The sequence below is a fragment of the Photinus pyralis genome, unplaced genomic scaffold (genome assembly GCF_008802855.1).
Source record: "Photinus pyralis isolate 1611_PpyrPB1 unplaced genomic scaffold, Ppyr1.3 Ppyr1.4_LG7, whole genome shotgun sequence".
In the NCBI taxonomy this organism is placed as follows: domain Eukaryota; kingdom Metazoa; phylum Arthropoda; class Insecta; order Coleoptera; family Lampyridae; genus Photinus; species Photinus pyralis.
Genome location: NW_022170738.1, coordinates 38,669,862 through 38,691,179, shown reverse-complemented (window position 1 = coordinate 38,691,179; position 21,318 = coordinate 38,669,862). Strand labels below are relative to the sequence as shown.

The window sequence follows — 21,318 nt, the reverse complement described above, 5'->3', positions numbered from 1 at the left end:
GGAGTAGTCGATTTTTTGGTAAAAAAAGGAAGGTTAAGTATTCAAATACTATGCGAAGTATTCGAGTACTTCTCAAAGTATTCAAATACTATGCGAAGTATTCGAATACTTTACGAAGTATCCAAATACTTTGCGAAGTACTCGAATACTAAATATTTGTGGAAGTATTTGAGTTACAAATACAAATACTGCTTCCATAAATGTATTTAGTTACAAAGTATTTGAATACTTTAAAGGATTTGAATACTAAAAAGTATTTACAAAATCGAATACTGCCCAGCTCTGCCCAGGTAAAACCCTTTTCCGCTCTAAAGTGTTCCACTTCTATGAAGTCGCCCGAATTTCAATGACTCAGGCCGTTAAAGCGGCTCTGATACTTGAAATTTGAGTTTGGGGTTGTAATTTTCTGATACACTCATTTTTTCGGTATTTCCTGTAGGGCCCGAATCAAAAGCAACTGCGCCTAAAAGAGTAACTTTATTTGTATTAAAAAAACACAATATTTAAAAGAAAGGCAAGTAAAATTCAATTTCAGCGCAGTTAAAACGGTACATAAGTAACCTTTCATTGTACTAAGATTAAACAATTTTATAATAATTTAATATAATTTTAATAATAGGCTTCTAATTTTTGAGGTATATTGTATAAGTTACTTGACATTTAGGTTTACGTGGCCTACGGAAGGGGTTGTAATTTATTGCATTATTTTTGTGCGTCTTTACTATGGTACAACTCTGCAACTTCGCTCAAATGTTGATAATTACAATTTACAATCAGTTTACATTTCTGTTAATATGCATCTTTTTTTGTTTCAGAACGAAGATCCCCCCACTGTTTTGGTAAGTGTTTTGAGATTCTTTTAATTAACATCTAATTTGACCACATACTCGAAAAAAATTCCGTGAGATCTGGTTATTACAAAATATCCCGCAATATCGGGCTAGAATATCACGTGCCCCTCGACCGAGACTCTTCTGTTTCTTCGCCTAGAAAAATCGCATAATTTATATACAAACATGGACATTTTAAATGTTCTAACGCACCCTTCAACAGGTAGGAAACGGGGAGAACTGCACGTGAGTGATTATACATTGAAAAGCGAGGAACGCGACTTGCCTCATTCCAATCTTAGAATAGACATTCTAGAAAACTCGGAAAAGAATTTCCATAAACTGAAGCCTGGCATTGACGTCGCCTGTGTAGTTTTCCATTTACGGAAGGCCTACAAAATTTTAAATTTTAAAAGTGAATAATAATTCAGGAAATTACACGGCGACACCGTGAATAATAGCGCGGCAAGTTTTCGTTAGGGCTTCGCTTCTTTGGCTCATTTAGCTTTCGCGAACAAAAACTATTGTGAAATAAAGCTTAAATATGCATTCATCCGGTAACAAAGAGGCAAGAAAATCACTCTTTTTCTTTTTCTCCCCTTTAAAGGAGAAAATCCGAACGCGATGAGACGGGTGGTAGAAGTAACCCCCCCCCCCCCTGAGTTCAGCGCTCTCACTTTAATTGCCAAATCAACACAATGGCTTAAACAAAGCCACGTACTTTCGTTTTAAACACGCAGAGAAAACTTTCACCATCCACTTTTACGAGATTGTAAATGGAATTTCACGAAAATTATTATGATTAAATAACCTTCCTCAATTTTTAAGTGACTGGTTATTTAGAAATTTGCATTTCATTATGCCCTTGTCCCTTCGAAACTTGACAAATTACAATATTAATATGCTAAATGCTGTTTGAATAATTAAAGGTCTGTAATTCATATTCTCCCAGTTTCACTGTAGCATTTTGCCGATAGGATTTTATTGAGTTGACTCCGCAGGTATTTATAATTAATATAAGGGAAACCCTTAGCGGATACGTAGAACTTTGCGTGGGTACGCTAGGAAATATTAAATTACTACATTCTATATCTTGCTATTAATTCGTCAATTTAGTAGCGAACTCCCTTCTAATCAACAAAATTCTGTAGTAGGTTTTTCTGTTCTGTTGAGATTTGAGGAAATGGGTAAATTGAGATATGATAATATGCAAGTATGTTAAGGATTTCACTATGGAACTTTTTCATCCCGCCCTCGAATAATATTTATTTCTTTTGTCTATGCAGTAATCTCTCTTCAATAATCAAGCGCCATATACTATCTAGATCTAGATTTAGATGTCAATGTTTAAATTTAAATCAATTCTTAGAAAAAGGGGGCCAACATGTAGTCATGAAAATTATTAAAATTAAAACAATTCGACTGTATCGAAAACCAGTGTGTAATCAAATGTCATATTAAGAAGTCGTCGAAAAAAAAAGTACCTTCGTAAACTGCCTTTTGAGCTCAGAAGGGAGCTTTTCTGCCTTTTCAACAGATAACAACACAAACAAACAAGAGGTATAGTGAATAGCGCAGCACAAAATGTCACGGTAGCAATGTCTAACGTCTGACACTAATCAGGCACTCGTATACTAAAACCGAAAGTAATACTCAATAAGAATCAATAATTCAAATTACACCAGCAAAAGTAAAACTTTGGCGTTGAAAATTCTTTACGATGCACAAATAACTACACTTGTATACAACAGCAATGTATTCTAATTAATTCAATTTTTACGTCAGCAACATTTCTCCAACCTCCTACCTATTCTCTTTTTAATTAATTAACGCTCGCCATCTCGTCATTAAGTGAACCTTTTTTTCTAAAAAACAAATGATTTACACGCGAGTTAGAGTTTCAAATTGCCATCCTACGCTAGTTCCACTTTGCAAACGTTGCAAATGTCAAGTTTGCGGCGAAATCAGTTGGAATACGCAAAACTAATAATTAAGATGGGAATTATGGAGCCTACGATTTCCGAAAGCCATTAAAAGATCAACACACTACAGACCTTAAATACGTAGAAAGTAAAATGATTCGAACATAGAAGTTGCAATTCCCACACAAATTTAAATTGACTAAAATTTTGAATTTATCAAGCCTATACTTAGCGTATACTCTCGACTATCAAACTTATATAAGTTCTTTTGAATCTAAATCCAAACTTTCAAATTGGTCAATTTGATCAGGGTGAGGGGTAAGCATCCTTTTCTTGCGTTGCTTGAGCAGTGCAAGTTTTAAGTTCAGTCATAATTTTGCGTCTAAATTTAACAATCAAGCGCCACTCTCGTAGATGCAAAAATCCAATCAAGTAAGGCAGTCAAAAAATTGGCGTTACTCAAAGGGGTGCATGCTTTAAATTAAAATTTGTGGCCTTTTTTAAAGCTTCAAAGCGAACTTTCTTGATCAAGACTTTTATGTAATAATCAAGCTGCAACCTCCTAGACCAAAAAAGTTGATATGACTATCCGACCGTACAGTTTCCTCTGGTAACTCAAAACGCGAACTAATCTCGCGTTTAGTGCTCAAAATAAAACAATAAAACAAACAACTTGGACCGCGTAGTAACTATCTTGTTGCCCAAGACCGAATGCATCCCAAAAATCTCCCCATAAGGATACCTACTGTCCTTTCTCATTACTACCACCGACAAAATGAAACATCTTTACTTGTTGATTTGTTTTCTTCAATTCTGCACTGCCAATTAATCCAATTCCCCCAAATGCTTACAGATTTACTCTTGAAATTCGACTAAGCAAGTTACATTTAACTATGAGAGTGACAGTAATCAATTAATTTTAGTCCCCTAAGATTCTATGCGTTCTGGGTCCCAAGAAACTTATTCATCTTCAAAAAATTGACATTAAACTGCACAGGTGCCAGATTTAATTAAATAATGGTCGGTTTCAGATTTTGACCAACGAATGGAGATGATAAAACATGTGCAACAATGGTCCCAAAATTCCTTGAGGAGTTGGGGACAGTTGCTTTTTTTTCGGAACGCATGAAAACATGATGAGGGACCGCGATATAATTACGCACATCCCATAGTGTTTTAGTACTGTTATAAGTATCTGATCTCCCAGTCGAAAATTTTTGATTCTAGAGTTACTTCCGAACTGCCGCCTTTGATCGTCAGTTACTTAAGGACACTGAAAATAATGTCGAAGTGATCGCGTTTCCACCATCACGTACCACCCGAATAGACAAAACTCATATTTCAAAGCTATTTATTCATTTTCCTAGAAGCATTTTTCATTACATCCTATCTTCAACATGCGATCTGAAATTAATTTCATGGGCTATACAGTGGGAGGGTGGGTCAATATCAGAAATCTGCATAACGGCAGAGCATAACGGAACGCATGCTAATTTATTGGTAAGGTCAGTTAAAAAGAGTGATACGTGCTTGTAAAATATTCATCTCGAGGGACTTTATGCGACATTGTTATAAATTATACGGGATATTATCACATTACCATAAAACACTTCACCATGAATTCGTTTCGCAATCATTTTTTGCTAACGTTGCGTCGTCGCTGCCCTTACAACGCCAGGCGTTTCTCTTTTATTATTTTTCCCCTTTAGACTTTCTCTTACTCAAAAAATAACATACTGATGAAGCTACTCACACGGTTAGAAGTGCGTCATTAGAACCCAGTACAAGTAAATAGCGGTATTTATTTCCCAATTCGCGTATACGATTTTTAATTGCGCATGTTAATTTTTAATGTGCGTAATTGCGAATTTTGTGATCCGTTCCCCTCGATCATCGCTAATTACTGGTCCCGCACTTTATAAATACTCGAGGGTGTACAATTTTGATACCAATCACATTAAATCATTATCTCACGCGCAAAAAAGAGTTGGAATTTGCTGGAAATCTAGGGGTGACGAGGGTTTGTCTTCTGGTCGCCAAGTTATTTTCTATTTCTTACGTAAATGTTTCAACATACATCAATTTGGCACAGCCTATTTAAACATATTCGATTTGATTTTGACAGCCTAACTTATTTTTCACGGATTTTCGTTTAATAGAGAATGCGAAAAATGTATCCTTGTTTTCAAGGCAAGTCGAAATATGTTTTTAAAACCCTCGTGTATCTCTTTCAATGTTCAACCCTAAGCCATCCACTGTTTGTTTTTCTAAAACTCAATATGAGCCTACCATACAAATAACACGATTAACCGATCCGCGGCGGACTATAATCGACGTTTTGCGTAATACGGCCCAAATAAACACCAGATGCTACTCTCATTAATTTATACATAACGATCCTTTCGGCGTTTTTCAGCAGCACGCGGCTGGCGCATTTAGAGTTACGAGTCTCATTTGTTTCCTATAATGGTAAATGATGCGGAAAACATTTTTTTTGTGGCGAAATTTGCGGGAAGTACGTGCGGCCAACGTAGAACTCGAGACGGCGTAAATTAAACCGTTTTTATTTCGAGCTTAGGCCACGAATTACGATACGAAGGGGTGTATTTTGTAACAATTGAAGCGATCGCAACAGTCTACTGTAACGGGGATTTAAAGATTTGAGATTTCAATATTTGTGGAAATAAGATACATTTGATTGCCTGAATATGTCAAAATATTTATAAGGTTTACAACATAAAAGAAGAGATTTAAAGATTTTATACGCCTCTGAGTGTCTATCTAATTTAGAAATTGGTTATTCGATCCACTGAATTTGAACCATTTACATAATTATAGTCGGCGATACCTACTAATTATAATATCGGTTTACAATTCCCACTTCCTTTAAATGCCTTCCTTGCAAAGAGTAATTGGGTAAATAACCAAATACTCTTTTACCGATTCCATTGGTCTCGAAATTGCTGTCGTAATGTTAAACCTGATAGAACAAAAGCTTAACGAGAATCATTACAGGGGGTGTCGTTTCAGTTTCCTTCTCCACCACCTACAGAATTTTCTTGCCTTCACAAAACTGACCGAATGAATATGACTGGGTCTCAATCAGGTCTCGATGCTTGTTAATGAAAAATTAACAAATAAACTGGAAATATGCTTGTATTTCAACCTCTTTGTGTTAGAATGTTGAGATAGTAGTAGAATACAACTGATCTATGCAATAAAGACGGAGGTCCGGTCACGGTCGTCGATTTCGAAATATTCCGTACAGTAGTTACTCGATTAGTTATGCTGCAAATTCGCTTCCCTTACCGTATAAAAATAATGCAAGTCAAGAAAATATGACCTCGATTTATCTAGTACATTCTAGATAATCGACAACAGCAACCAAGAGACCAATCCTCGCAGAAAATAGATTGGTCATGCGATTTATATAAGCTGAAATACGGTTGTAGGACAATTCGCACCCGAATAATTCGCACTCGGACATTTCGCACCCGAACAATTCGCACCAAGGAAAATTCGCACCCGGACGTTTTGCTCCCGGACAATTCGCACCCGGAAACCATCTGCACTTCCAAAATCAGTGCTTGGTTTAGCTAATCTTACCTTGTCATCGTTGACCCAGATCCTGGCATTGCATGTTTAACTAAAAGCCGATGGATCCTTCTTTGCTCTTCTCGCTCGACACAGCCATGATGAGCAGTTTTGGAGTTTAAGGTTTTTAGCAAAGAGGTAGGTACATGTATCCTTCATAGATTATGTATCTCTTTTCCCTTTTCGTTGTACCGAACTCCATTGTTACGCGCCCCGTATAGTTTGCACCGCCTAAATCTCATATCCATTATCAACTTTTTGTAATAAATCAAATTTCAACTTTTAGCCTCAGGGACAAGCCCATTTTTGATGATATTTTCCTTGATTTTGGCATTTTAATGTGGCACTTAAATATTTATGTTGGTTAAACAATAGCCATACAATTTGTAGAGGAATAATTTTTTTAATAGTATTTATGAGGCAAGAATTCATACGTACAATCCTATGTACCTTTTTAAATGGAATGGACCATATCAAAGCAGTAGAGATTTTAGGTCACTTTAATATAATCCATATCACTCAAAATCTGGAATTTAGTACTTATTTTATTGTAACCTTCGTATTAAACTTGAGAACACTTGCTAAAGGTACCATGAATGAAAATTTATTTTTAAAAAACCAAGAAAAGGTAAAAAGACACTCATCTGTGATGTAAATTGTCCATGAACTCATGTTCATAAGTAGACGGATGCTGCTAAACGCTGGCATCGGTCTATCAGCAAAACTGTCACCTGACATTTCTTAAACCTATTTACCCAGTTTTATTGTACCAATTCACAATCAAGGTTTTTTTCATTTGGAAACCTTTTAGCACGTACAAATAATATTGCAATAGGAATATAAAAGTCTAAATAAAATTTTAACAATTATTATTTGTTAATAGCTGCAAGTTAAGTTTCCTAGTTCTCTAACCTTCGATGACGTCCATTTAAAGGACACATAACGAAATACGTATGTATTGTCTTAAAAGAATCTCAAGTAAATTATAATCATATTTGAACGTAAAACAAATAGATTCTTGAGAGTTTTCGTAAAATTAAAGAGATAAGGACTGTAAAGTAACGAAAAAAGCAAAAAATGTTGATAAATATCGTGAAAAAAATTGATCTTACTATAAATTGCTATTATTTAAATAATATACTGAAATTGTGAAGATCCATGACTCTCAATGGGGTGTTTAAGAAGCTTCGGAGAAGTAACACCAAAATCTATCCATTTATTATTATAACAGTTTTTATGGGGAGATTTTGGTTTTATTTCTCTGAAGCTAAATAATATACGGTGGTGCATTAGAAACGATACATAGCTATTTCTGTAAATTAAAATAATTTTCAAAAAACGCTTTGGCACGTCAAATTGATTATGGAAGGAAACAGTGTCTAAAATAAAACTTGCTCACTAATGTCTTTGTCTCGCATCGCTGACAGTGCAACCCTTAACATCTTAAATGATGCATCGTTGGTAAGGTCGCCCATCTCTGAATTCGGATATGTAATTTTTTCGGTTTAGTTGTTTCATTTCCAGCGCATTCGACGTTGCAGGTACAAGTTTTCTCTTTTTTATACCACTTGCAACTGTATAATTTTGACGCACGATCGCATTAGCTTCTATTACATAGTGATCGGCCCGACATCCTTCCAATGACATAAACAACAGCGCGCCCTCAACTTACTTTTAAAATATTTCGAAAATATCAAATCTAAAAAATTATAGTCTCACCAAATTCAGAGAAGGAAAGCCTTTCCAATGATGTCCTATCTTCCTTGTTGCGCAATTACCAATGCTAAGGGTTTTGCTTTAGTACTAGGTATGCCATACAAAAATTAAGAAGGATAAGTATATAGGTACTTAATAATTACAAACATTTAAAAGAAAAAATCATCAATATCGACTTGTTCCTAAAACGTTTCAAGATTTTTAAAAGCTTTACTGTTTTGATTATTAACAATCACTTAAAAAATTGCCAGAATTTTTCCATGTATCTCTTCTAACTATAAAATAAATAAGAGTAAGAAATCAAAAAGAAACTTTTAAGTTCATTCACTACCATAGTTGTAGCAAAGATAACGCAAAAAATAAGCAGTTAGTGTAATTTTACTCAGTCACCAATAATCAGCATATAGCCTGACATATAGCCATATGTGGTCAAAGAAACGTAAAACTGGTTCTAAGAAAACTGGAAACTTACCTTCTGAACACCACCACAACACTACCACCAGAAATAAAATTTTTTAAAATTAAAAAAAAGTATACACAAAATCAAAACCCGTGCTCAGATAAATTTTAAAATACCACTCTGTCAAACGTTCAAGAATGAAGATACTATACAGGCGTTAATGTTCTAATTAGTTGTGGTTATACGTACTTAAACTTGATTTTTCGGACCTAATTACTTTTACCTTGTAATAAACCCTATTCATCTTCCAGAAATAATAGAAGGGATGTCATTACGATATTTCTCATTGTTTCTTTATGAAGTGCAATTTGTGTTATCGGGGTCTTTTCAAATTTACCTTTAATTATAATATTATCTCAATTACTTACCCAAATTTAGTGCCATCTATGAAATGCATTATTCTCTTGTCATTTATACATACTCTTTTTGTCTAAAATAAATTTAATTCGTTTCCTTTGTCACCCTTTTTTCAACTAAAGAAATAAAGAACAATTTTTTACGTGCCTTCATTAAGAAATCTTTATGTAAGGGAGCGTCAAAATTACTTCCTTTTTCTATTTTCATCTTCATCTTATAATGTAAATATTTTTAACTTTAGACTTATCACTTTGTTTGTGTACGGTATTATGTATATGTTGATTCTGTTCTAATATTAAGAGCGTCTCAAAAGTAGCGAATATTACACATAATATTGTAGATTTAATTACTCCACAAAAGACGTTTCAGTTACCTATTCTTATTTTCTCAAAACGAAAGCGCAGTAAATAAAAATTATGTGTTCTTAAATTACAGGATTTAACTATATCAGACTCTTCATACAACTTAAAAAAAAACCAGCGTGATTATATTTTTAAGAAATGGAAATACTTAAGAATCGCGATGTGTTGAAAATGAAAGACCAAATAACTATTATTTGAAACATTTTTCCATGAAGTAGATGTTTACCAAGATGCGCACTACTACATACATTCTGTAAAGGCAATGGTCTAGTAGCCTCTTAAAAATATTTAATTTTAATAAACCAAAGATTTACAGAATTATCCGGGTGTGAATTATTCGGGAGCGAATTTTTCGAGTGCGAATTGTCCGGGTGTGATGTCCAGGGTGCGAAATATCCTGGGAGCGAAATGTCCGGGTGCGAATTATCCGCACACGCTGAAATACATATGCGCAAATTACTTTTTCATTTATTTGGTGGTAGTGAATGGGGTCTTTAGTTTAAAGTCAGAAATGTTTCAATGTACAACATATGAGAATAGAGAATTCCGTTTTAAAATCGTATTTTGGGAATACTTAAGCGCAAAATCGCCTTAATCTCGTTTCGGAAAAAAGTTACACGGCGTGTACCCGACATTTTCCATCTGGTAAAAACAACTACCTTAATTAGGGAAAAATGTTGGAAATTATATTTTCCTTTGCAGAATGGTGTACAGTTACAAAAAAGCATGTTTATTGAAGCAAGGTTTCATTTTGGTTTGTGTACAGAATACAGTCAGTCAAAGGATCGATTAGACGAAATCTACTTTTCTCAAGTACCTATTGCATCCCTCACATTTAAGACGCGTCATCGATCAACACTTCTTACAAAACGGAAATGTTGGCAGACGTAATTGCGTGAAAACTGTTAGAAAATATTTTACGCGAACGTCAGATGGACATTTTCTCAAGGAAAAAAAGTTCTAAATGGATGAAATGTGTTACTAGTATACTAAAGGATTTAACAATGACGAAGAAAAATGAAAATGGATTGAAAAGATTTCTGAATGAGTTGGTTGTTAAAACGTTACAAAAAGTTTATAATCAAAAACGCCCAAACGTGTGTGGACCTTTGTGTAGGTAGTAATAGGCACAGGTAGAATTGCAATAAGGGCATGGTGAGTTCTTTGGATTATAGAACGGTGTGAAAGTTCGAAATTGAACGAAAATAAAAATTCTCACTTGACGGCGACTATTTTCACTGGCTCGTTTAATTGGGCTTAGCCCTAAGAATAAAAATGGATCAATTTCCTTAAAAACAACGTCGCACGACTCAAATCATACTGAATGAGTCAAAAGCGGATAAAAAACATAAAAAGCTTTCGTGACCGTGGCAGGATAATTAAAATTTTTTACTGTGGCCACATTAACGGGCTGGTTTTCATAACATCCGTTTAAATGAATTTTTCGTCCCCTTTGGCTCTATGTAGGTCTCTCTCCTTTATACTAATTTCGCAATTACCTAATGAAACTTTTGAAACGAGAACGAAATTTGTTAGTATCAGGGTTCATGTGGCGCTTCACTTCTTTCAATAGGAGCCCGAGGGATGACTCTTTCACCTTATGTAACTCTAGTGGCTCGAGTATTTTATCGTCTTTTTTGGCACAATAATCCGTCATGTAGCATGGATAAAAACTGACATGTAAGAATTAATTCGCCTCTTGGTATTAGTTCATTTAATCGTAAACGCACGGAAGACGCGTTTTACATTTCCGCTTCAAGAGAAATAATTACTTTCACCCTGGTAAAGCTCGCAGGAGGTTTTTTTACTGCTCAAACTGTAATGAAAAAAGTATTTATGTGAACCACACAGTGGATGCGCGAGTAGTCCAGAATTTAATTCTTTCTACTATTAATTAGATTGCGAGCCCCACCTTCAAAACTGCTGTAGCTCAAAACCGAATCTATTACAAATCAAATCGTCTTTACACACTACTTATTCTGGTTCCCCAGACCTATGAATGCAGAATAACCCCGGAACCATCCCTACCATATTCTTTGTTAATTAATTGACGCCTTTTTTCAACAAGCGTCTACTAACAAACTAACAAAAAAATGGTCCCCTCTTGAATAAAAAATTGATGGGTTCGAGGATTTTTTCGTAGATGTTTTGGGGTCCCCAAAATAGGTTACGTTTCGTTTTCAAATAGACACCCTGTATAGAGCTAGCCGAAGGCCGGTTAATTATTTGAGTTTACTTGAAAAAGTCAACATTTTATTTCAAGAAGGGAGATTCGACCCCCTTATATGCAAAAAATCCTGCTGCATTTTATTTATGTTTTCTGCGCTTAAGAATCTTATTATAAAAATACGTCATTCGACCACTTTACTGATCTGTAATATCCTTTGAACGTAAACAAAAATCAATAACGTGGGATTTTTTTTGCCTTCAACTACTTAAGAATGGCGCTCTTAAGGAATTGACAAAAACTTTCTCTCAAATCAATTTAGAAAACCTTCATTTCGCACAGTCACAAACAAAACTGGGGTTCACAAAAAACACAGTAGAGAACTACTACTTTGAAATCCATTTTCAACAGAACCGACCTTTCCTCATCTATTTATTTCTTTACAGCAACCCTTAAGTGCATTTACGCCATTCGTGTAGCTGAAACGAAACTAATTACCGTAATTGTATGTCAGAGTACGATTCTTGCCATACCACACAAGATAAATATATGGCGAAAGAGCCGCCCGGGTATACGTAAACAAATTGAAAACAGCTTGAAATTCGAAATGTTACCCCAACACGAAGGAAATCTGTTCTTAGCGACTCGCTAATTGAACTAAGGCTGAAATCTAATTATTCGGCAGCCCGCGTCTTTGGTGTTGAATTTATATAGGCGGTATAGATTTCCAAAAATTCGCTTTAATTCATATCAAAAAGTAATTTACCGTCGGAAAATTGGGAAATTAAATTAAAGTGGAAACGTGTCGAAATCAAAAACATTGTATCATTTTTGTGAGGTATATACGTAGACAAGCTCCGGAAGCATTTAATTCGAGCCCATCCGTTTACCTACATAAAGTTTATTTTGTATACCTTACGTGGAATAATTAAATTTTATTGAATGATGCAATCAGCGAAGGGTTGTTTGTTCGAGTGTAATTTTGATGAAAACGGAATTGGAAAGTTCCAGAAATGGAAATTAGCGACCTTAAATGAAAAGAAATTCGGATATGATTTTGTTTTGCGAACAAAATAAGGTTATTATGTTGTGTGGTTTCCTTTTAAGTTTGCATGTACCCAATATTAATGGAAGGTAACTTGTAAGTTTTTACCTTTGTTCGCTTTTCTAAAGGTAAACACAATGATTGAAATATAGAAATGTATGTCACTAAAGCCCTCCTGCGAGAATTGCAACTGCTGCGGCAAGTTTGTGTTCATGGTGGTCGTTAGGTTTGTATAACGAACAATGCGTTGCATATTTTAATCTTTAACTTATGTCTCATGGGCAATTTTAAATCGCCACTCCGTAAATGCTAAATGTTCCCAATAAAATCCGCAATAATAATAGATCAGCCAGTATAGGTAGAATTGTGCCACCGTCAGCGAGTAGGTAAATCTAGTCGATTTACATGCAAATAATAGTCAAGGGATGAATTTGTGCATGGTGACACATAATCCGATTGTTCTTCCAAACTACAACTAACTTTCGTGTGGAAACTCCTTGTAAATTACGATCGCAAACGGATGTTAAGAGTTCTTGCACGAATTACATTTTTATGGTAATGCAGTTCTTGTTATCGGCTCATACATAAATATGCAGGATGTTATTATTACAGGCATTCAATAGCAGAACCATGGTTGTCACGATGTGGATGTAGAAGGATGGATGGATTTTTATAATAATACTTTAAACCAGGGGCGGACTGGCACGGGGGGGCGGGTGGCGATTGCCACCTGGCCTGTAGATCATAATGGCCCGTTGGAAATTTATAAGTATGTGCTGTATTTAGTTTCTTGCACTATTAATAAATTATTAACACGTTTCTCTAATTGGGGTTGATGTTAGGTTGTTAAAAAATTCTGTTTTAATTGAAGTGTTTTACAATGCATTTATAATTTTTTGTTGTAGCATGAAAGTGCTGAAATACAATGATAGGCGACGCACCTCGTGTGGATTGTATATTTTGTTACTTTTGATTATCAGCTGCAATTAAAAAAAAACTGTATGGTAATTGATTTTCGAGAAAGGAGTACTTACTTTAAAATGTTTTTGTGGTGCACCTCAGAGCTACCCCACCCCCCCGGCACCTTCATTACTACACTAATACTTTAATGGCTTAATGGTCCGTAAGTACCCAGTCCGCCCCTGTGTATAACCTTCCTTTTTTACCAAAATTCGACTACACCAAAATTTCTCGGGAAAACACTTTTTCTTATTAATTTTGGTGCGTAGAATCCAAAACAATTCGTACTTTTTCGATCAGAATTCTCAATCAAAAGTTATAGACTAGAAACCAATTTCGAAAAAAAATTCAAAGGGCTGTAACTTTTGAACTAGTAGCCCAATCTTGGAACTTTTTGAAATTATGGATTCTACAGGCCACATTCTATAAGAAAATTTTTTTTCCGGGTCGATCTGAGACAATTTTTTTTTCGGGGCTCAAAAAAAGGCAGTGTACAACCTTCCTTTTTTACCAAAAAAATCGACTACACCAAAATTTCTCGGGAAAACACTTTTTCTTATTAATTTGGGTGCGTAGAATCCAAATCAATTCGTACTTTTTCGATCAGACTTCTCAATCAAAAGTTATAGACTAGAAACCAATTTCGAAAAAAAATTCAAAGGGCTGTAACTTTTGAACTAGTAGCCCAATCTTGGAACTGTTTGAAATTATGGATTCTACAGGCCACATTCTATAAGAAAATTTTTTTCCGGGTCGATCTGAGACAATTTTTTTTTCGGGGCTCAAAAAAAGGCAGTGTATAACCTTCCTTTTTTACCAAAAATCGACTACACCAAAATTTCTCGGGAAAACATTTTTTCTTATTAATTTGGGTGCGTAGAATCCAAATCAATTCGTACTTTTTCGATCAGACTTCTCAATCAAAAGTTATAGACTAGAAACCAATTTCGAAATAAAATTCAAAGGGCTGTAACTTTTGAACCAGTAGCCCAATCTTGGAACTGTTTGAAATTATGGATTCTACAGGCCACATTCTATAAGACAATTTTTTTTCCGGGTCGATCTGAGACAATTTTTTTTGCTGGCCTCAAAAAAAGGCAGTGTATAACCTTCCTTTTTTACCAAAAATCGACTACACCAAAATTTCTCGGGAAAAGACTTTTTCTTATTAATTTTGGTGCGTAGAATCCAAAACAATTCGTACTTTTTCGATCAGACTTCTCAATCAAAAGTTATAGACTAGAAACCAATTTCGAAAGAAAATTCAAAGGGCCTGTAACTTTTGAACTAGTAGCCCAATCTTGGAACTGTTTGAAATTATGGATTCTACAGGCCACATTCTATAAGAAAATTTTTTTTCCGGGTCGATCTGAGAAAATTTTTTTTTCGGGGCTCAAAAAAAGGCAGTGTATAACCTTCCTTTTTTACCAAAAATCGACTACACCAAAATTTCTCGGGAAAACACTTTTTCTAATTAATTTGGGTGCGTAGAATCCAAATCAATTCGTACTTTTTCGATCAGACTTCTCAATCAAAAGTTATAGACTAGAAACCAATTTCGGAAAAAAATTCAAAGGGCTGTAACTTTTGAACTAGTAGCCCAATCTTGGAACTGTTTGAAATTATGGATTCTACAGGCCACATTCTATAAGAAATTCCGGGTCGATCTGAAACAATTTTTATTTCGGGGTTCAAAAAAAGGCAGTGTTTAACCTTCCTTTTTTACCAAAAATCGACTGCACCAAAATTTCTCGGGAAAACACTTTTTCTTATTAAATTTGGTGCGTAGAATCCAAAACAATTCGTACTTTTTCGATCAGACTTCTCAATCAAAAGTTATAGACTAGAAACCAATTTCGAAAGAAAATTCAAAGGGCTGTAACTTTTGAACTAGTAGCCCAATCTTGGAACTGTTTGAAATTATGGATTCTACAGGCCACATTCTATAAGAAAATTTTTTTTTCGGGTTAGGTTAAAACTCCCGTCTCAATTTAAAACCAAGTAACTCGCACTTTGTCTTCAATCTAGTTTCAATTATTGTTTCTTAACGACGTAACTGAAAAAGTAGCAGCAACTTTCTCGTTTAGAATTTATCACTCAAAATAAATCTGGTATAGAATCTTATAGCCACTAACTGCTCTACAGAAAGGAGAATCTTCAATTTCACCAAATGCTTTCTAATTTATTCTTGAAATTGAATTACTAGCCACACAATTTATCAGAAAAATCTCGATTTTATTTATCTCTATAGAACTGGAAGAGCTACCGTTACATAAGCACGACAAAATCACCAATAATACTTTTGTTTTATGACGATTTTTAGTGTGCTTTCTTTAGTTTCTTATAGAATGTAGAAAGTTTTACGAAATCCGTTTGAGAAAATCGGCATTTTTCTATAAAAACTGAAAACTATCTTATAGGTTTTTTTACCTAAATAGTAATCACTTTGATCTTTTCAGTTTTCAGTTCTTTTCATTGGATTAATCGTATCAGATGTTATCTTTTGCGATAAGTGTAGAAGATAGCGCATAGCTCTTGTTTTAGGAAAGTTTTCACGGTACTCAAAGTGGATTAAATGACGCACCTCAGTCCTTTAGTATATAAATAGCTATTGTAATAAAGGGAGTAAGTTGTAATATTTCGACGCCGTAATTCGATAGGTCGGTCAATGTGCGATTGCGTGGAAATAATAATGAAGTTTGAATGGTAATTGCAATATCGCTTCGACTCTAATCAATAGCATTACCTGCCAGAGGAATTCGATTACAAAGAATTTTAGCGTTTATATCGCATTACTAGATCAACACTTTTATTGTACTATTTTTTTATCGTAAGTATCACACAAATTTCGGGCTTATACATTTTTATGTTGTAAAGTTGTTAAAGTGGCATTTTTTTACTTCAATCCTACTTCTGACCCACAAAATAAACAATGAACAATGTTTTGCGCCCTTTTGGGTTTTAAATTCAATGAAGACAAAGTATAGATTTCAGAATGTATGACTTTGCTGATCCAGTGTCAATTACAGTTCGAACATTTTTCGCACACCCTGAAACAGCTCTCAAATTTATGCGCATTGTTTGAACTACCAAATGGAAAACCTATTTGATTGGCTAGAATTATATCCTTCTTAGCATGTTCTGTAGAGTCCTGCTGACTATTTTCCTTTCGCGGCAATGTCTTCAATTTTGAGTTTAATGCACTCCCAAAACACTTCTACTTCTTCATTTATGGCCGGGTTTTTGTTGAGTAACATGTCTAATTCATTAAGAGATTTTGTTATACATGAACTACGTACTTCTCTGTGCCTCATCCATATTACAGAATTTTTATTAAGAGCTTCAAAAGCTACACAATCCAGATAGGTGTCAAAGTTTACGCGGTTTATGACCAACTTGTACTGAGTATTAAAAATTCACAATTCACCTCAGTCCTGTCACGGTTGCCAAAAAGTGTTAAATCCTTGAAAAACTACACGCTTCACAAGGAAAATCTATACAATTATCTTTTATTTTTTTTTATTTTATTTACGTTCCTGTTTGGGTGCAAAGCACTTACAGTTGTCAAAACAAAAAAGGTTTACATATGAAAGTGTATATAACATTACAAGTTAAAAATAAAACAAACAGACAAACAGTAATAGGTACATTAACACTAAAGCACACTACCAACTTACATCTGACATGTTTGTAAGTTTCACTTGATCCACAAATTCCTCCAGGGTGTAAAAAGCATGTTCGGTTAGGAATTTTTTGACGACACATTTAAATTTGATATTTGGTAAGTCCTTGATATGAACAGGAATAACATTAAACAGGGTTAGTGATTTGTAATACGCTCCTTTTTGGGATGCTGTAAGTTTACAATAGTTAACACGAAGTTTGTGTTTAGTGCGAGTATTATGAGTATGCATGTCGCCCTGTTGTGAGAATGCTAACAAGTTGTTTTTTATAAAGCATACAGCTTCTAAAATGTACAGTGACGGTAACGTAAGTAACTTTAGTCTTTTGAAGGCTCCACGACAATCCTCACGATAACCCAGACCACTCATTACACGTATAGCTCTCCGCTGCAGCTTGAATATCATATGCCATGAGACCGATTGACCCCATACTAAAAGAGCATAGCTCAGTGTGCTCTGTACAAGAGCATGGTACGCGTTTTTAATAACCCACGGTGATACATTGTTTACCAGCCTTCTTAATAGAAATATGGACTGGTTAATTCTTTTTGCAATTACATCGCAGTGCGATTTAAAGTTTAGACGAGGATCAATAGTACAACCCAAAAACTTTGCATTGTATATCGTCTTATAATTTGCACCATCTTGACCATATTTTAATGTAAGATGCATTACAGCTGTTTTTGATGAATTTAGTTTAAGTTTATTAGCTAAACACCAGTTATTAATTGAATCCATACTTGCATTAGCCTTGCTAGACGCACTCTCTACATCACGGCTAGCGGAAATTAAAGTTGCGTCATCTGCATACAGTAGACACGAGACATCTGGGGGGAGACATAGAGGCATATCGTTGACATAGATAAGGAACAGTGTAGGACCTAACACGGAACCTTGGGGTACTCCAAGGGTAACAGTAAGTTTATGCGAGACCACATTGTTAAAAAGGACACAATGGGATCTTCCACTTAGGTACGATGATATTATGGAACAGCTATTCGAGTCGAAGTTATAAACATGTCTTAGTTTTCTTATTAAAATTTCGTGATTAACACAGTCGAATGCTTTAGACATGTCTATAAACGTTGCCACAGTATGGAATCCATTTTCAAATGCCTCGAGCGTGCTCCTCGTAAATTCAATGATCGCATTCGATGTACCTCTACCTTTACGAAAGCCAAACTGTTTATCATGAAGTAAATTACTAGCTTCCAAATACGACATTATTTGTTGATTTAAAATTCTTTCGCATATTTTCGAGAATATGGGCAGAATGGATATAGGCCTGTACGCGCTGATGTCATTCTTATTACCTTTCTTGGGTATTGGAATAATAACAGCAGTTTTCAGCATATCCGGAAAGCTACCAGAATTAATTATGGAGTTAATAATTACTGTGATAGGTTTAACCAATAGGCTTACATTTCTTTTGATTAAGTTTGCACTTAAGCCATAGATGTCTTTGCCGTTACTGTTTTTTAACGTATTTATGACCTCTCGAACATTTATTTGGGAAACGTTGGTAAATTTAAACTTGCAATTATCACGAGCAAATGAACTATCACAATAGGTAAGAGGGTCAATGTTAGTTAGCGGTAAGTTATCAACTATAACACTTGCGATATTGTTAAAGTATGAAACAAGCTCGACTGCTGATAAGTCAGATTTATAGACGATATTAGAATTACGGTATGCATTGATAATCGACCACATTGCTTTAGTTGAATTTCCCGAGGAACGTATAAATTTATCGTTAGCCGCAATTTTAGCAGATTTTAGTGCAATTTGATAAGCATTGTACACATGTCTTTTGATGCTGTATAAATTGGGGCACCTGTATTTGTTATACAGACCGTTAAATAATTGCACTTTGCTTCTTAAGTTTCTGAGAGAATGGTTAAACCAAGTACCGTTATTGTCACATGATCTAGATCTAACCTTCCTTATAGGAAAGCTTTCCAAAAACGTGTTATAGAATTTGTCGAAGAAACACTGAAAAGAAGCATTTGCACACTGCCTTTCATTTAAGATATTGTTCCACTCGTATTGAGAAAGTGATAGAAATAATTTGTGATAACCAGATTGCGATAATGGTCGAAATGTGGTGGTCACATAAGTTTTATCACTCAACCCGCAATTGTCATATACACGCACCACTTGACCCAAATGGTCGGATAGACCAGTTTCAGTAGTAGAAGACGTGTAGTTGTTGATAGAGAAATTGATAAATATATTATCAATGCAATTTTTACCCCTTGTAGGTGTAAAAATTGTTCTGATAAACCCGTGCCGCACAAACATGTTGCTTACGGCATGCGATCTGATGCTATCCTCTGCAAAGTTCACATTGAAGTCCCCCACGATCACGGCACTATAGCTTCTTAATTCTTCAAGAACATGTTCCAATTTGTCACAAAAAACGTTAAAATCCCCCAGAGGAGATCGATAAATAGCAACGATTACGACATTAGAACTTAGTTGCAGTCCACAGATTTCAAAGTGAATTTCACAAGCTGCCAGGGATATAAATGAAGGGGGCTTCTTCAGCTTATAAGTTTCTTTTATTAGAATTAATACTCCCCCGTGGATAGAGTTGATTCTTGTGAAGTGTGCAGCGACGCTCCACGGTCCTATTCGCAAAGCATCTGTGACGTTAACATCTGTGAACCAGTGTTCGCTAACGCAGACAATATCCAGATTTTTATCCAAGAGGAAGGCTTCAATCGCAGTTAGCTTATTTCTCAAGCATTGTATATTTATATGCAATATGTTGAGATTTGGCTCACTGCTTTCTTGCTTATTTAACCATTGCTTACTGGGGGTGATCTTTTGTGAAAAAAACGGTTTACCCTTGTGCCTGCAGGCCACACACCTGGGTCCATTATTTTGTCCATATATGTATCGTTTACGGTCACTTTAAAAGATGAGTAGTACTCTGGGTGTTTTGATTGCAGTTGCTCACATAGTACTCCGGGAAACATCTCCACAAGATAATCCTGTAACATGTCACATGTAGTTCCTGGGTCTAGTTTATAAACATGTAGATATATTCGGTTTGTTGCCGCTTTAATGCAGTCTTGACTTAACGAGTCTTTTATACCCACGACGGTAGGCGTGCGTCTATTTTTCTTATTTACAGTTTTCCAATCACCATTCGGTGATGTGTCATTATTTTTATTTAATGAACTATTAGTGACTCCTACCGGTTGTTGAAGGGTTTCCGCATATGTCGCTTCCTTGCCTTCTTTAAGTAGCCTAGTCGTAGTACGTCCCTTGCCGCTTGAGGGTTGTCCTTTGTTTGGCAGGGCAAGAAGATTCTCTTCCGCAACAGAGATAGAAGGCCCTGGCTCATTACATTGCAGGACTGACGATTTTATAGATTTTTGTTTATTTACCTTTGACTTTGATATGGTTGAGGTCAGGTCACTAGATATCCTATTGTCAACATTTGATGGTATAACGTTGTAAATTTTATCTGTTAAGGCGATTTGCCTATGTAACGCGTCAATTGCTATTTTTTGGTTTTCGATTACCTTGTCCTTTTCCACCAGTAACTTTTTTAAATACTTAATTTCCATTATTGCCATATCGTCCAGGGCAACAGAATTAGTACTCTCACCTTGAGAATAAACGCCATCACTAACCTGCGCACCGACATTTTCACAGCACATAACTGATTTATCGTCCAATATTTTAACATTTTTGATTTGTCTGGCACACCCTGGGTGGTAGACAGCATCACATATAACACATTTAAGAAAAACTTGTGGTGATTTATTACACCTTTTACATAATTTATTAACCGCGTGATTGGAGGCGTCCGTATATCAAATACAACTGACTACTTAAATTTTCTCAAAGCACCAGTCACATTAACATAACAACACTGAACTTTTTATTGTTCAAAACCAAAACGTGTTAGCAATATCACAAATTTTCTTAATAACCGATTTTTATATGTGACTTTTTATATGACAAAGACTGACTTCAAATTTTTGTAAATATAACAACACAATTCTTTCAAATATGTCTTTCTTCAACAAAGAATTCCATTCATTTATGATTTCTCCAAAATTACGACTGCTCCATCAAACATTGTTTTCGTTTACTTTTGGGTTAGGATATCGAGAAGAGATTTAGTAAGAGATGATATTCAAATTGTCAGTGTAAATAAGCCTTCAGCTTCAACGCATTTCGTTATAGCTTCTTCGTTAATGCGACT

The 21,318-nt window shown here is 35.1% G+C and overlaps 1 protein-coding gene and 1 long non-coding RNA gene across 2 annotated transcripts in view; one reads left to right on the top strand and one right to left on the bottom strand.

The window, feature by feature from the left end:
- LOC116175992 overlaps window positions 1-839 on the top strand; it is a 67,370-nt gene extending 66,531 nt beyond the window's left edge. Inside the window, exon 3 of the long non-coding RNA XR_004146401.1 lies at window positions 816-839. This is a non-coding gene — a long non-coding RNA (uncharacterized LOC116175992). The remainder of the gene's footprint in view (window positions 1-815) is intronic.
- Window positions 840-17,078: 16,239 nt separating this feature from the next.
- LOC116176232 lies at window positions 17,079-20,767 on the bottom strand. Its single transcript, XM_031494715.1, has 2 exons — window positions 19,946-20,767; window positions 17,079-19,892 (listed from the first exon to the last, which is right to left on the bottom strand). The coding sequence occupies exons 1-2, from the start codon at window positions 20,765-20,767 to the stop codon at window positions 17,079-17,081; spliced, it is 3,636 nt and encodes a 1,211-aa protein (XP_031350575.1).
- Between the last annotated feature and the right edge of the window lie 551 nt (window positions 20,768-21,318).

Coding starts and splice junctions, on each gene's coding strand:
- LOC116176232 (XM_031494715.1), bottom strand. CDS start 20,767: ATGTGCTGTGAAAATGTCGGTGCGCAGGTTAGTGATGGCGTTTATTCT. Junction 19,893..19,945: donor TGTGGCCTGCAGGCACAAGG/GTAAACCGTTTT, acceptor TGGTTAAATAAG/CAAGAAAGCAGTGAGCCAAA.